At 39.5% G+C, this 16517-nt stretch overlaps 2 protein-coding genes across 16 annotated transcripts in view; both read right to left on the minus strand.

Moving 5' to 3' along the window:
* Positions 1-3779: 3779 nt before the first annotated feature.
* Positions 3780-13521, minus strand: nop14 (NOP14 nucleolar protein). Its single transcript, XM_004074584.3, has 19 exons — positions 13345-13521; positions 10687-10869; positions 9915-10049; positions 9662-9803; positions 9176-9330; positions 8966-9103; positions 8763-8885; positions 8555-8686; positions 8173-8479; positions 7899-8029; positions 7715-7800; positions 7511-7646; positions 7182-7283; positions 6428-6581; positions 6059-6218; positions 4551-4698; positions 4353-4471; positions 4118-4273; positions 3780-4035 (listed from the first exon to the last, which is right to left on the minus strand). Exons 2-19 carry the CDS (start codon positions 10867-10869, stop codon positions 3939-3941), a joined length of 2604 nt encoding a protein of 867 aa, XP_004074632.1. The 5' UTR covers positions 13345-13521; the 3' UTR covers positions 3780-3938.
* Positions 13522-13952: 431 nt separating this feature from the next.
* The window catches only part of add1 (adducin 1), a 30791-nt gene continuing 28226 nt past the window's right edge, over positions 13953-16517 (minus strand). For 7 of the 15 annotated variants that reach the window (XM_023960946.1, XM_023960938.1, XM_023960937.1 and 4 more), the window contains one exon: positions 13953-15703. In XM_023960946.1, coding sequence (XP_023816714.1) covers positions 15414-15703 — 290 coding nt within the window. In that variant the 3' untranslated portion in view covers positions 13953-15413. Of the gene's footprint in view, positions 15704-15929; positions 15984-16517 lie in introns of all 15 variants that reach the window. The other 8 variants (XM_023960949.1, XM_023960950.1, XM_023960940.1 and 5 more) reach the window with 4 other exon arrangements.

The raw sequence follows: 16517 nt of genomic DNA on the forward strand, positions 1-16517 counted from the left end.
TTCTGTGGTCTAGTATAGAAACTTGAATCTGCCACAAAAAAGACTAAACTTATTTACTAAAGAATACATGGCGAGTATTGATTATTTTGTTTTTTAAGCTAAATAAACACATATTATCAAATTAAAAAAAATATTTCAAAAACAGATACAATCTTAAGTTCACAGGAGAAAGATCTGTTTAATTTGGTTGCACTACCTTGGATGGCCACTTGAGGCTCACTAAAGAAAACTAGTGACTATAGAAAATCCAAATGTTAAAAGTTTAAATTTAATTTTATAGAGGCTAACGAGGAACCAAGTGTTTGATCATCTCAACGTTTTATTTAAAAATGTTTTGGTTATTTGTGTGTAAATGATAGTAGCATCTTGTTGCCATCTCTAAAAAAACTAGAGCAAATCCATGATGTAGAAAAATAAGTCCAGTATTATAGAATGAAACCAAAGATCAGTTAGCGATCGAAGATTTATGTAGATTTGATAAACTAATGCATTCTGTAAAGGATATGTGGGACAGAGGAGATTGATTGACAAGGTCTACAGCCAATCAGGATACAGAACACAACGCACTGTAAAAGAAAATCCTGATACCAGGGAAAGGTGAACTGCAATGTAGCTTAGGGACCACTGCAATTCACAAATACCTATTAGCCAGACGCTAATGGAATTTGAAGGTTGTTAAATGCTTTAATAAACTTCCTTAGCTTTGCTTTTATGGGTAAAAAATTTTTTAATAGAAATGTTGGGATCGCAGGTTTTCATCTCTTTTAGCGCAAAGAAACAGCAAAAGAAAAGTCAACACTTTAGACAACATAGATGCCATATATGGACCTAAACCAAAAAAGAAAAAGTTTTGTCCGGTCAGTTGTGTTCGTCACTATAAATCTGCATCAGTGCAGCAAAGAGCACCAAGTTTGACACATGTCCCCACAAAGCATATTACCGTCATGAGCTGCCAAGTGGCACCAACATGGGATTAGTATCACCTAGGGGGAACCAGTAAATAAAAACATACACACCAAACCCGAAAAAAGGAAAAAACAAAACAAAAAGAAAAGCCAAAATTTAAGAGATGTTAAGATGCTTATTGATTTATACTCCAAGCTATGAAATTGATTTTGACTGAACACAATTTGATTCATTTTTTAAATTTCTCTTTCTAGAAGCAAATTTTGCTTGGCTGTAAAAAGATTTGAAAGTTTATTTGTAAACAATATAATTTTTACATTAAAAACTACAAAAAAAATGCTGTTTTTTGCCTGAAAAATACACAAAAATTGCCATAAATAAAATAGTTAGTTGAAGAATTTCTGTTTTGTTTTAAATGTGAAGGTTGACTTTATTCTTATTTTTTTACATGGTTGCCCTAAATTAATCAACTCAAATATATATATTTTTTCCTTAAAATGTTTGACATGATGGCAAGAGGTTAGCTTCCCCACATACCACTGTGTCCTTGAGCAAGGCACTTAACCCCACCCCAGATTTTTTTTAAAGTAAGCATTTGCATTTTTGAACAAAATCTTAACATAATGAGCATAAAATGTAAAAAAAAAAAAAACATTCATTAAGTGTGAGTAATAAAAGGAGCTTCAAATTAATGCTAAAACACAAATACTGGGACAAATACAAAAAATGAAAATAGTGTCTTGTATTAAATTCCACGGATGGTATGATGAATTTAAGTAAATTTATTTCATTTGTATTTTTCTTTTTTGTCTGTGTTATACGTTCTTTCAATAATCTCACTAAAACGTGACATGCCACCCACTGATTCATAGCAGAAAATGTGTTGGAGGTGTTAAATAAGGACATTTTGTCTCCTTTTATGTTCTGCAGATATAATGAACAAAGATTGTAGTGTTTCTTTCTCTATTACATAATCTTTTTTACATGTTCTCCATTAGATTTTTATCACTCGTAATATTTATTCTTTATCCTGTTAGGACGTTAAGGTGGTCAATAACTAACCATAAGCTTTATTTTAAAAATTAACTCAATATTATATGTGTTATTTGTGTTTTTATCAATTTCTTTTTGTAATTATTTATCTAAATGACCATTAGTTAAGCAAAATGACTGCAACTGAAAACAATGTAAACAGCTGAGCTGGAAGTCAAAGCATCTTCACACTCATCACGATCCGCTGAGAAAGTGGGATAAAAACAGTGAGTCATTCCCCCTGACAGCAGCAGTGTGTGTGTGAATGTGTTTGTGTGGGCGGGCGTGAAAGCGGCCTTGTGTCATCTATTTGTGATTCTTGCAGACAGAGGACACGAGCGTGTGCTGTTGGTGGACTTCAGAATGTTTACGACTTCTGCTGTTTCTGGTGTGGAGAAACATTTATGTAGAGGTGGATCAAAAATGCACTGAAGTTGAGCCTGAAGCAGCAGATCTGATTACGATCTTTTTTATGAAAGCAGCCGCTGGGCTGAGCTGTTTAATGAAGGTCTGTCCTCAGAAGCCTAATTTTGGCCTCACTGTGCTTATATAAAGCTCATTCAGTCCCTCAGCACTGTGGTGTGTATTTTAACTCACCTCTACATTCATTAAAGGAAACGGAATTGGTGTCAAAACATGAGGAATACAGAATGTGCAGTAAAAAAAAAAAACTGATGAACTAATCAAACTTTTGAACGGAATCGGAATAAAGCAAAAAAAAAGTAACACTTTCTAGAAATCATTCAAAAACATTTATATTATCTGGATCAATAATCTCTGATGTAATACATAGAATTCTCTACTTTAAAAAAATTCAACCTGAGGTAAATATCGACTGATTTTTACTCCACCCAACTCAACAATGTACCTCTATTTTTTATCAATATTTCTCCCTTTTACTTTGTCCCACCAACACAGACATTTTCCAACATGTTGTTGAAGAATACGGATGATGTCAGAGATTATGGATTCCTTGTATGCGTGTACATGGATTTTTTTTTATATTAATGGAAAAACTTTTGTTTTTGGGTATATTAGCACAAAAAACTATCCTTTCAGAAGTCTGAAAACTTCTACATATAGTTTTGTTTTGCTGCACGTATCGTATTTTTTTAGACTATAAATCGGTCTGGATTTAAAAAAATCGTAGCAACCACAAATTGCATAATAAAGAAGAAAAAAGAAATCATTTATAAGTCACACTGGAGTATAAGTTGCACTTTTAGGAGAAATGTATTTAAAATACGGGAACAAGAACTAATATTTCATCTTGAAAGGCAAATTGTAACGGAATAGATTACAATGGATTAAATAAATGCTTTACCACCATAACCATATTTAGCTTCATTAAACATAGGAGGAATCTAGTATATTAACATTAACAAGAAAAAATATTAAGATTACTGTAAAGAATATGCTAACAAGTCAACTAAACTCTTCAAATCACTTCAAAACCACCAAAACCCTTGAATTCTTCAGTTACTTTGGAAGAATTGGACTATTGCTTCTTCTTCTGCGCTGCTGTCAGAAGCAGATACTGATACACGCGCCCCACAGCGCCCTCTGGTGGTCGATAGTTAAACTTTTATGAACCAATCAGCCCATTTATTAAAAGAAAAAAAAAAATACAAAGTCGCACCCCCAGGACAAACTATGCAACAAAATCATAGTTTATAATCCAAAAATATGGTAATTGTAATGTAATTGATTTTTTAAAAAACTCTTTTTTGCAGTGTTTTTACTAAATGTCTACAAAAGACAAATTCCTATGATTCCTTTGGGCTTCAAACTAAACATGAACCTGACATAAATCTCATAGAAACCAAAGAAAAATCATGACCTTAGTTCAAATTCATGCACATTTTATTCATATCATCTGATATGTTGATGTAGTTATGAAGCCTTCAAACACATCTGTACAAAACCATCAAAACTACCTGAAATGAGCACAAATGTTAATTTTAGGAGTCCAAAAATAAACACGTAAAAGATTTGGAATTTCACTTCCTCTTCCTCTTCTTCAGCGCCTTCCACTCTCCCTCCTGAGTGGCCAAACTGCCAAACAGTTCCTTCACCTTCCTCTTCCTCTCTGCATCTCTGAAACACAGAAAGACACAAAGGATTGATGTTTTTTTTTCTGGAAGGCAGCAGAGGTTTTGATGATTGGTTTCTGCTATACCTGTTCATGACCTCATTCAGCTTCTCTCTGGCCAGGAAGCGCGAGTCTTTTCTGATCTCCCTTAGAGCGCCCTTGAACTCCTTCTTATACTTGTGCTTCAGCCGCTCCTTCTCCCGCTCCTCCCTGGTGCAACCACGCTTCTTTCCGTAGTCCAAGCTGATCAAACACCCAGAAAGTAAAGACACCGTCAGCCTTTTGAACACTCTAATCTAAAGTCCCTTCTTTAAAAACTTACACTTCCACAATCTTGGGTGTCAGCAGCTTCAGAGGAATGGGCTTCTTCTTGTTGAAAACCAGATGGCGGTGAGTGGTCGGAGCGCTGCTGATGGCATCCATGATCTCACGGTGGAGCTCCTGCAGCAAACAAACACTCCTAACTAGCTGATAGAAGACGACCGTGGAGGGAAGCTTTCAACCACAGCCTGACGCTCACTTGCAAAGCTTCTGGGAGCGTCTGGATGGAGAGATGCTTGGAGAGAAGAGAGCCAACGGGCTGGAAGACATGGCTGAAGGACGGGAGGTCGTTGTAGAGCAGGCAGCACCTCTTCACCAAATCCAGACACACTGACAAACACGTCAACCTGCAGAGTTCCCATTATTTATCTCCCGATGCGCTCTAAAAGTAACTCACAATAGCAGTCAAAGCAGTCATCTTCATCTTTACAATCATTCCAGATGCTTTAGTGCTGTAAGACTCCCCTCTACATTAACACTTTCAAGCTTTAATATTTTTCTGATGATGGAGGACCTAAAATTGCATCTCTGAGTATTTCTTCATTTCAATCGTAATCAGGAGCAAATGAAAAAAAATGCAGTTTGAAAAAAAGAGCTTATTTGTGACATAGAAAATACACTCCGCTCCATTCCGATGCATCCGCTTGCAGACAAATGGATCCATGTACGTCTTTGTTTTCCTCGCCTGAGCTGACATCTGGATCTGAACTGTACGGCTGGATGGCTCTGATATTTCTTAACATTTTTGTTGCACCGCTAATGTCAGGTTGAGGTTGTGAGGGGCTGTAAGCTAGAGAGAGGGGGCGAAAAAAAGAGCGCCCAGCAACAAAGAGGGTAAGGGGGGAGAAACTATGTGGAACTTTAAACTGTTAAAATTCAAGCCTTTTGAGAAAAATAAGTTCAGTTTTATAAAAATGAAACCAAAGATCTGTTTGGCAAACTGAGGTTTTCTGTACAGACGACAAGGCACAGAGGAGATTGATTGACAAGGTCCACAGCCAATCAGGACACACCAAAAAAACAAAAAAAAGTGAAACAGGGAGACCATGAAAAACAGATTTCCATATTTAAGTGGAACTTCTGTTTTTTTTATTTTACTTTAGAGTCCAAATAAAAGTGACCTTTTGGACAGTCTCACACAATGGTTTAAAAAATATTAATTATTTTTAAATATAACATCAAACAAACTAATGTTTCATTTATTTACAGCTAAGAATCTTATTTCTTTAATAAATAACATATTGTTTTTTTCTACAGGAACAGATTTGAAGTCGAGTTGCAGTAAATTTTTGGATAAACTGTAGAGTCCATGCATGCTTCTCTCTGAGCCCACACACCGGCTGCTGTGTGAATCCCTGCCGGCGCCTCAGACCACACAGGTATAAACAGTATGATGGTCTGCCTGCTGTGAGGAAGACTCCTCCTCCTCCTCCTCCTCCTCCTCATCAGGTCTCCATGCTTCTCTGGTTTGATATCGGCACATCTGCTACAACATTTCCACTGACACTTAACACTCTTAACACTTTCATGAACAATTTTTGCATCTTTGTTGAAACTGAAAAGCCCCAAAGCCTCAGTTATTTAAAAGACAAACCCACAATAGTGAGTAAAAACACTAAATAGATCAATATTTTTTGTAAATTGACCACATCTGGGGGTAAAATCCATCTCTAGACAGCCCCAAGCAGCAGAAGAAGAATGCCAAACCTGTGATGATCTCTGTCCAGGTCGCTCTTGAGCTCCAAACATCTGGTAGCAGACAGCGGCAGAGGTTTCTTTCTCCAGCTGCGGCACGACTCCGGGTCCGACAGCACCAGCAGGTCGCTGCACTTCCCCGCTGGCCTGAAGGGCGGCACCACGGTGTAACCTGCAACCAAGTTTATCCAACGATGCAGCGTTTAACACGGGAGCGCTAGCAAATTTGTGTTACCAAATTTGTATTACCATGAATTCTGAAGTAGAGAAAAGCAGCGAAAAGCAGCGAAAAGCTGCTTTTCTCTGCTTCAGAATTCATTAGAATTGGCGTAAACGGTCAACGAGTTACGGCTGTTCCAGACGGAAACGCCTTCAACGAACCCAGAGAGGTTTTGTCCCGCACGGCCAGGTGCAGCGATCCAGTCAGGAAGTTGATGAGCTCGGGCAGGAAGCGCTTGGAGAAGGAGACGTACTCGACCGCCAGGCAACACAGGAGTAATCCCGCCGTGGCGTCCTGAAGGGACCTGACGGGACACTGAAGGAGCACAGCTCACGTTCTGGAGAAATTCTCCAACGAAAAAATCATTACAATCTATTAGATATGATTAACAAGGCAGCTAACAACGCTATAATTCAATTACTGTAAATATGTCAAAGCAATATTTTATGAATGAATGAATGAATGAATGGTCACAAAAAACGGTTTGATGCTGGGTTTTGGTCATTAAGAAACTGCTCACTTAGCATTAAGGTTTGCTGACCCTTGACCTCTGGTATGCAGTAGTTCATGCTTTTCTAAATTTTTAATAATGGACCTTGCATAATTGAATTTCTTTTGATGGAAGAATTTGTTCATTTTTTAGATTCAGTTTGTGGAAAAAGCTTTTTTGATTTACCCATGAACCTTTTCACACAGGAACAGAGGTTTTTTTTTTAACCTTCTACTATCTTTATTTCACAACTAAATGTTGTCTTTTTCTCTCAAACTTTTTGATGTTTTTCAAGAGAAATTCGATTATTATTACTATTATCCACTTCCCGACACTGGAGGTTTCAGAGAAAGTTTATCAAAGAAATGTAAAGAACTTCAAAAAAAGGTAGACAGTAAGCAGCTGCACAGATGTTTGGATTTTACCTTTGTGAGCGCCAGGCTGATGTACAGCAGCGCCGGCGTTGTGACGGGATGTCTGAAGTCTGAGGTGGGGAACAGCAGCGCCGTCAGCTTCAAGTAAATGAGCTTCAAAGACAAAATTTGTGTAAATAAATGTTAGTTAATGAATCTGTCACAAACATTTCAAAAAGGAGTAAACATCAGCTGAAATGATGGATTTGAGGAGACAAACACCAACATCTTTAATTATGAATCTAAAAATAATGACTAGAAATAAAACAAGAACACCACAAATATCATTAAAACAAAAACTTTTCCTCTAAGTTCCTCAGTAAGCACACAAAAAGGCGCACCGAGTCTAAGGTGGGGAAAGGGGCGTGGCCTCTGACTTCAATCTGCTCTTCCATGCTGTGAGCCGCGTCGGCGAGGACGAGCTGCACGGCCGCAGCGGCTGCTTCAGGAAACATCTGGCACAGAGCGTACAACTCCCTACAAACACAAAAAACATGAGGAAATCATCCGGCCGGATGTTTGTGAGGCCGTTTCTTAAAACTCACGGGAGGAGTTTATCGACAGCGGTGAGTTCTGGAGAGGTTCTGAGGGCCAGTTCTCCGATGTACTCCAACAGAAATCCAAAGAGTTTCTGGGGACAAAGGCGGGAACGCTTAACACTTTCTGCAACATCATACAAAAACAAATAAAAACTTTATTCTTAAATTGATAGTTGAATTTGAATCATACCTGAAGTTTGAGCTTATTGCCTACAGCCAAACTTGGGTGGTTGCACTTCTGGGTTCTGGCCACTATGAGGCGCTGGTTTTCCGGGGTGTGACCGCACAACAAATCTTTCAAATCCTCGTAACTCTCAGGGGCTAATTAAAAAAAAATTGATGAAATTATAAAATAAAAACCCAGCCAATGGAAGAAACGCATCAGACAGAAAATTAAAGGGGGAGAGGAAAAGATTCCATGCAGAGGCGTTTTGCTTTAACGTCAAAGTAAGCAGTGAATTTACCGGCAAACGTGTACGGCAGCTCCGCTTTGGCCGCCTGCTGATGAGCCTTCATCTCTTCTTTGCTAAGAGTCTTCTTCGGTTTCCCTTCATCCCTCAGGTTTTTCTCCTCAGCCTCACTTTCCTGCTCCGACTCCAAATCTGACTGCCCATCTTCTTCTTCTTCACTGCTGGCCTCCTCCTCCTCCTCCTCTTCTTCTTCTTCACCCTCCTCTTTATCAGACTCCTGCTCCTCTCCACTCTCTCCTGTTTCTCCTTCCTCGTCTTCCACTGCCTCCCGCTCCTCCTCCTCAATGTTCCATTTTCCGTCCTTGGTGGGAATCAAACAGTGGAATCAGACGAGCGCAGCGGTTGGAATCAGACAGAAGAGGTTTCAAACGCAGACCTGATAAGCCAGAGTTTTCCTGTCGTGTTTATCCAGGATGAAGCCGTCGTTCAGGTCATCGGCAGACATGCAGGTTTGACTCTGCGCTTTGGTCTCCTCTTCCTCTCCAATCATCCTCCTCAGACGGTCGGCCTGGGAAGAGATCAGAGCAAATGAAATACAAGGAACAGATTTCCGTGGAAAAAGTAAAGATCAAAAGCTCCGTCACTTCTAGCTTCTGCAACTTCTCCTTCTCCTCCTTGGCCAGCTCCTCTGGAGTCTTCATCTTCTCCGACGGCTGGGCCTTCATCTCGAAGCCGAGCTCCCGCACCATCATGTCGTATTCATCGAGCTGCAACCAGGAAGCAGAGATGAATGGCGAGCGTCGTCGTACGCAGGTAAGAGCTTAGCGACAGGGCGGCGTTTGCGTACTTTGGGTTTCTCCTCTGGTTTGTCGGTGTGTTCGGCTTTGGCCGTTTTCTTCACCATCAGAGCCTGGATGCTCTTCCACTCCTGATCCAGCTTCTCCGTCAGCTCCTGCGCCTCCTCCTTCTGCACCTGCCGCTCCCTCTGAGGACAAACACCAGTCAGGGAGAAAGCTCCGGAGCCTCAGCACTTTGAAAAAGGAAAACAGCAAAACACCTTCTCCTGCTTGGACTTGTGGATGAGCTCTTCGATGAGCTCCTGTCTGGACTTGGCCCGCTGGTTTCCGTCCTCCTGCTGCTGCTCGCCTGAGGTTTTTTTCCTGAGGAGGCCTCCTCCGCCTCCCCCTCCAAAGTGGGAGGCAGTCAGCTCAGCTAATTAAAAAGAAAAAAAAAAATATATATATATATATATAAAATCACAAATGTGAAACAGAGCTTTCATGCTGCAGGCAAAAACACAAGCGAGGAGAAAGAAAACGGAAAATTTGACAACAGTCCTCGTAAACTTCAGGTGTGATAGTTTTCTACGGAGAAAAACATGTTTTTTTGAAAGCGTAAAGGAGCTCATAAGAAACCCACTTCAATTGCAATATTCTATTACAAATCCTGGAGAAAAATGGAGAAAAAAGACAGCTCTAATGTGAAAAAGATAAAGGCTTTGGGCCAGGAGAGCATCATTTATGAGCATCTGCTTCAAACTCACCTGATAAAAGGCCTTTCTCCTCTGACTCATCGTCACTGTTCACCATGTCATTGAATTTCTCCATTTCAGCCAGTGACTGCCCATAGTGAGTCAGCTCCTCTTCCTCATTCAGGTTGTACATGTCCTTTTTTTCATGGATGCGCTGAAATGAAAGAGAAAAATAAAACTTAAACAAAAATTAGTTGTTTTTCTTTTACCACATAATCCAATTCCACAGTAAAAGCAAAAGATTTATGGTGATCATGCGACTGACCTGTCTTTCCAGGGCAAACCTCTGGAGGATTTTGTCTTCTGGGGCGATCTTGGCGTCATACTCTCCAAGTCGTCTGTCTACAAATTTGCTGGCCTTGTTCTTCTGCTTGTACTCCTTTAACAGGGTCTCCTTTCTCTGCAAAACAAAACAAACTAAACTCAAGATCTGCTTGAAGTTTATGCTTGCTATACCTTCAGACAGATAAAAACCTTTCAGGCAGCTAGAATGAAAACTGGACTGTTGAGCTCTCCCTGATAGACAGCACAGAAGATGGTTTCTCAAAGAGTCGGCTGTCAGATTCGGTGACTTTAGTTTTCCTTATATCTCATTTAACGTTGAATACGAAGCTTTTAGGATTTTTAGGAGTTTTTTTAAAAGCAGCTTAAATAAAACTCCATTCTTTAATGTTTAGGCATTTTTTGTTTTAATTATGAGGAAAGACAAATGGTTTGCTAACCTGTTTTAAAAGATTTAAATAAGTTTGAAAAGATCAATTATTCCAATTGATTTCTTTGAAATAAATACATTTTTTAAATTTAAGAACTACATTTTTTATAACTTTTTTAAAAATGTATTTTCAGGGAAAATTTACATTCTCTGATATTTATTTATGCAAGAAGAGATGATTGTTCAGTCTGATCATCTGAAAACAAACAGAATCAAAATTTGAAAATTAAACTGATTTTTTTATTCTACCCAAAGATGAACGAACTTTTGATTTCAAAACCCATCAGTTCAGAGATAAATCTCTGGAGGTTCTGTCATCTGTTACCTTGTTGATGGCCTTGGATCGAGAGACTCCTGGCAGACCAACGTCGTGTTTGGTTTTTCTTCCCAGAACTTCAAACTTCTTGCGGTTGATTTTCACCTCAAACGGGTTGTTTTTGATGGCTGCATTGGTCTTGGTTTTGCGGACTTTATCAGCAAGGCTCCTCTTCTTCGGCGCCTTCCCCATCTGCGACAAAAAGTGGATGATCTGGGGCCTCATTTATAAAACTTTGCGTAGAATTTGCGTCAGAATTGGCGTACGGATGAAACATAGGACGTGCGTACGCACAGAAATATTCGGATTTATAAAACCGTGCGCACGCACATCCTATGCATCTTTCCCTTAATAAATCACAACCAATTATAAATGCAGCGCAGCTTTTGCTGCTTCGTGACACGCCCATAGTTGCCCATACATAGTCCGTGAAACGCCCACTAATGAATATTCATTGATTGCTAAACCATGGCAAACACAGAGAGGAAATGAAAAAACGTTACTTCACTCAATGTGAAGTAGAATTTATCGTTGCCGAGGTGTAAAAGAGGAGAAAAGTGTTCTTTGGAGGGCACAGTGTTGGCATAACTAATGCCAAAAAGGCACGTGAGTGGCAAACGGTGGCAGACGCCGTTAATGCTGTAGCCTCACAACCTTGGACCTAGGGTTGTGCCTATGGACGATATCATCGTCCATCGTGATGGGTGACTGACATCCCGATGGAGAGACCACCATCGTGATGCCACGCCCCCGCCACGTTGCGCGTCGACACCATAAGCCGCGGTTACATGTACAAAATATCTTGATGGGATCAATGGTCGTATTAGAATCCAACCGTGTAGATGGGCCCAGAAAAATGTTTTCAGAATATAAAAACGTTCACTAAGGTCACAATTTCGGTCGGAATAAATCATTCGCACATGCGCAGTATTCGCACATGCGCAGTTTGAAAACAGGAAGGGGATACAACTTCCGCCGAGCGGCTTTTTTTCCAAACTTTATTGAATGCAACAATTCAATACAAAACGATAACAGCACCGAGCGGCTATATATATTGACATGTCAGCTCGGTAAAATACGAGACGATCTTCTAAACGTGCTTTTAATAATGTTACGGTTATTATGAAACACCTGTTCGCTCATCATTTGAATTTTAATCCGTGTGGTCAGTGCTTTTTCTGAACGGAGCCAGGATTAGCAGTATGCTAACACGGGCTAACAACATTAGCTTTGGGTGGCGCTGCACGTAAACGTGTAAGAATAACATCAGCCTTTATTTAGTCGGGACACGACTGGAAACACAAATCCACGTGGTTGTTTGAATGTTTTCTAAGGACTGAGCGACATTTCTGCTTTGATGCTCAAATCGCTGTGTGTGCTGACGATCCGAGCTGTGCTCAGACACACGTTTAGACCCGGTTCTGAGTTCGGTTGCTTGTACCCCTAGAGCTGCGGGACGGATCGCAGTCTTAAATCTCCCACACATACCGCTCATGTACCCCCCCCCCCCCCTTCCCATCAAACACAAAGCTTTAAGTCCGCGCTCCGCCGGTCCACTTCACTAATTAAGTGCGGGAGCGACTACACTTCTTTTCTATCTTGTTTGTTACTTTTTCTGTTAAAGTCACTCCCCTCAGTTTATACTGGATCATCGCGGATTAACCATTAGTTGGGAAATAAAATGAAAAAAGCAAAATAACGAATAGCAGTTATATAAGAACGAAAAATGTAAAAATACCCCCCCCCCACCCCCCCCAGGATGTCATCGTCCATCCCGATGGTTGACAGCAAACATCGTCAACGGCCAAATTAGGGGACATCGCCCAACCCTACTTGGACCGTGGCCGAAATAAAAAAGAAATGGTCGGACATCAAAGTCGAGGCAAAAAAACGTCTAGCGCTGCATCCCCAGAGTGTGTCTGCCACGGGTGGGGGGACACTGGCGGCAATAATTGGGGAATCCTTTTTAAGTGGAGTGTGGTGACTGAGGCGCAGGGGGAACGCCGACACGCCAGATGTACCGGGTTTTCTTTTTGCAAATAAGTGTTCATTTGAATTTCTGTTGTATTTTCCGTTTAATTTTTTTGTTTGTTTCACTGCTGATCGATCAAAAAGGTGTTCGTGTAGGCTGTTAATTGTAAGACTAGCTTTGTGAAGTCTTCATGTTATTTATGAGAGGCAGTATTCTCATTTTCACTTTCACGTGTTTCTTCCATCTGCCGACGGTGTCGCCGTTTCTCATTTCATCCGTTTTTGTGCGTACGCCTGGGTCAGACCTTGCGTGAAGGACCGCACATTTTCCCGTCAAGTTTGCTTTTTATAAATCTCAATTATTGCGTAAAGACTGGCGTATGCCTTCTTTTGTGCGTACGCAACGTTTATAAATGAGGCCCCTGGACTGGATTTTACCCACGAATTTCACTCATGTCTGCAGATTTTCTGAAGTGGATTTTTCTTTTTTTTACCATTTTGTGCAACGAAAACGAAGGAGGCTGTAATAATGTAAATAATCGGATATTTACTAAAAAAACGTAAAAATGAAATTGTTGACTTGTAAAACAAAAATTATAAGGTCTAAGAAGAGGAGAGGGAACAAATCAAGCTTCTAACAACAAGCTAGCTATAAGAGCTGCTAACCGCCTGTAACTTCGTAAATAAATAACTTACCGTTTAGTTTGCAGTGAAGACAAATGGTCAACTTTAACTAAAAAAATAGATGCAAGCTAATATTTAAACATCTTGACTTTAATAAAAATGTTGGTGTTTTTTAATATCCACGTTTGTTCGCCGGGGTTTCCATCTTTCTCCGGAAGCACCAAAGTTCAAGACAGACCTACTTCCGGTTGGGACCCTGAACAGCGCCCCTAGCGTTCAACCCAAGAACAGATTATAAAATGAATACAACGACTACGTTTAATAAATGCTTGTGAAATGTATGATTAGAGGTAATTACAATGTCAAGATAAACAGTAAACTTTTATTTATTTTCAGTATTAACTATTTTTTGTATTACTGTTATTTCTGATGTAAATTGCTTGAAAAACACTAATCAATGATTGAATGTCACTATTTATTTAAACCCAGACTTTCTACAAAAATAAAAGAAAAAGTGTCTTTGAATATCACACTACATTTTCTGATAAAGATCTAAACCCCCATGCTAATAATCCCACAAAATCCATATTGCAAATTAGAGGTGATCAATGAACTGATAAAACAAAAAAACTTATTATGCAACACCAGACGTCCCAGTTACACAAGAATCAACACAATCGTACTTTTCAAGGTTGTGTTTATTCATGGTTGTAATTATGGCAGAACAATGACAAAACCAAACAAAAAAATATATCGAGTATTAAGTCCGGAAAAGGAATACTGAGACATTTGAAGTGAACATAGATGAATTCTGTAACATTTGAACTTCAAAACAAAAACATAAAAAGTAAAATAAAGAATAAAATAAAGAAAAAATAAAGAAGTAGTCAGCAGAAAATAAAATAATAAAAAAACGACTTGGTGTTGCCATTTAATTAAGACACTAAGCTGTTTACTGCAGTCATTTAGGAATTCTTTACTTTCATGCAATGCTTCTTTTTTAACACTTCCAAATTAATTTTGTTCATCACAGCCTTTAGAAAGACTACCATTTAGAAAAGAAGGCTTATCCTAACTGAAGTACAGCACAGCAGATGGTCTGGTATTAATGCCCTGCAAACCTAAGATGAACTGCTCTGAATCCCATGGAGTTAAAAAAAAAAGATGACTGAAGTTAAAAAGGGAGCCACGTTTGATTGCAATGCTGTTCTTACAAATAGTGTTTCTTAAACCAAGTAAGAAATTAAAGGAGAGGGGAGGTGACAGTGATTCCTCACTCTGAGATGTTAATTAAAAAACAGGTGAAAAGTCCATCATACAATAAGTAGTGTTGCTATTGTTTTATGATTTTCCACATGAAAAAAAGAAAATAAAATACAAAAAAACAGTCAACATTCCTTTTATAATTAGGACCAACAGCATAAACCTCAACTGGTGCGCTGTTGTCCAATTATCATAAGAATCCGACAGAAACTGCACAAATACAAATTATATTTTTATGAATTTAAAAGGGAAAGAAAAACTGTGATAATTGACCAGACATCCCACAAAGACCAAAGGATTCCTTAATTGTTATATGGACAAGGAAGTGGATTTTAATAGGTCAATGTATAGTGAGCCTTTTCAAAATAAAAGCCCAAATGTGGCCGTCCTGCTCAGCTCACATGCATGTAGACAAGCACCCACTTCTGCAGATACGAGTAGCACTTCATAGTTATCAGAATTTACTATAACATTTGCTTTTTTTTAAATTTCTTTTTCATTTTTTAAGAAGACACTTTACATATTTGATACAATCCCAATACATTCTAGTGGTTACAATGATTAAATTCCTAAAGAAAAGAGTGCGAGCCAGCATGGAACATGCATCAAAGGCCAGGAGGAGTGGACAAAAAAAAAAAGAGAAAATAACCTGCATCCTTAACAATTAAAAGCATCTATGCATTAAAAACCTTTATGCACTCATTTTCACATTGTATTCAAAATTCAAAATTGGCACAAACTAACAAGGAAAACAGTTAATAAGCTGGCAGCAAATGATATCAAAACAACACAAAGCATGACTGGAGGTTAAAGGGTGCGATTATAAAAGAGGAGAAAAAAAATGTGAGCTTTCTGGGTCTGATTCAGCTTATTCCGATCTAGGGTTCTGTCTTTTTCTTGTTTTTCTTTAAGAAGGAGGGAGTGCGGAACTTTTTCTTCTTTTTGGAGGGGGATTTGCTGGGAGACTCCTCCCCCTCCTGGTCCTCGGCCTCAGCGGGCCCCTCCCCCTCGGCTGCGTCTGCGGCGGTCGCGGCAGGTGCGGCGGCAGGGTCTTCGGCGGGAAGCGCTGGGGCGTCGGAGGGGTCGTCTGGCGTGAGGTCTGGCAGGGTCTGTCTCAGGGTGGCTGCATCACTCTCCTCATCCTTAAAGGTTTGTTCTGGCAGGGATTCTGATGGGGGGGGGAGAGACAGGTTTTAGACCCGGGAGGACAAACGGACTGAGAAAACTTGAAACTGCAACTCTTTGCTCAGTAAAAGCGGTCACTGCACAACTTTATTTTTTAAAAACCGTTTCAAAGCTTAAAATCTGACAGTTTAGTCTGAAACCGAAGATGCACATCAAATCTAGTCTTCTGAAAACACGGCGTCATTCTCTGGACTCCATGCTGCTTTTACCTTCATTTATACAGGAAAAGCTTAACCAGAGCAGTTCCTTTGCTCATTTGAACCCTGTGTGCAAAAACAGTACAATGAAAAAGACACAGCATAAAAAACCAAACACCCCCCCCCCCCCCAAAAAGTGTCAACTGGAGCAGCTCTCATAAAGCAGTAAGTTCTGAGCTCACACTCGTCCAGCAGCTTAAACAGAGTTTTACTCTGGATTCTGGAAGCAAAAACCCAGCGGGTACTTTTTCTTTAGAGATGTCCCCATCACATTGGCCTCAAACTGAATCCAAGTCATTTGATTTTAAGTACCGGCAGATAGATATCAAGTCCTGACTTCTGTGACACATTAAAAACAATAATGATAATAATATATTAACCTCTTTCGTCATTCAATGTTCAAACAGAGCACTTCTCTAGAGTAGCTTGAACAATCAGCTTTAAATAGTTTAACTATAAGCCAGAAATAAGACATTAACTAAATGAACTAGTAAAAATAGATGCTAAATATCAATGTGACAAAGTTTGGGGACTGTAGCTTTAGGATCCTTAGAAATATTGAAAGTTTTTGATTAATCACGATCCACATTTCCATAATAA

Source organism: Oryzias latipes, chromosome 12, assembly GCF_002234675.1.
Source record: "Oryzias latipes chromosome 12, ASM223467v1".
Lineage (NCBI taxonomy): Eukaryota > Metazoa > Chordata > Actinopteri > Beloniformes > Adrianichthyidae > Oryzias > Oryzias latipes.

Coding starts and splice junctions, on each gene's coding strand:
- nop14 (XM_004074584.3), bottom strand. CDS start 10,869: ATGGGGAAGGCGCCGAAGAAGAGGAGCCTTGCTGATAAAGTCCGCAAA. Junction 9,104..9,175: donor ACAAGTCCAAGCAGGAGAAG/GTGTTTTGCTGT, acceptor GTTTGTCCTCAG/AGGGAGCGGCAGGTGCAGAA. Junction 4,036..4,117: donor CTGAATGAGGTCATGAACAG/GTATAGCAGAAA, acceptor TCTGTGTTTCAG/AGATGCAGAGAGGAAGAGGA.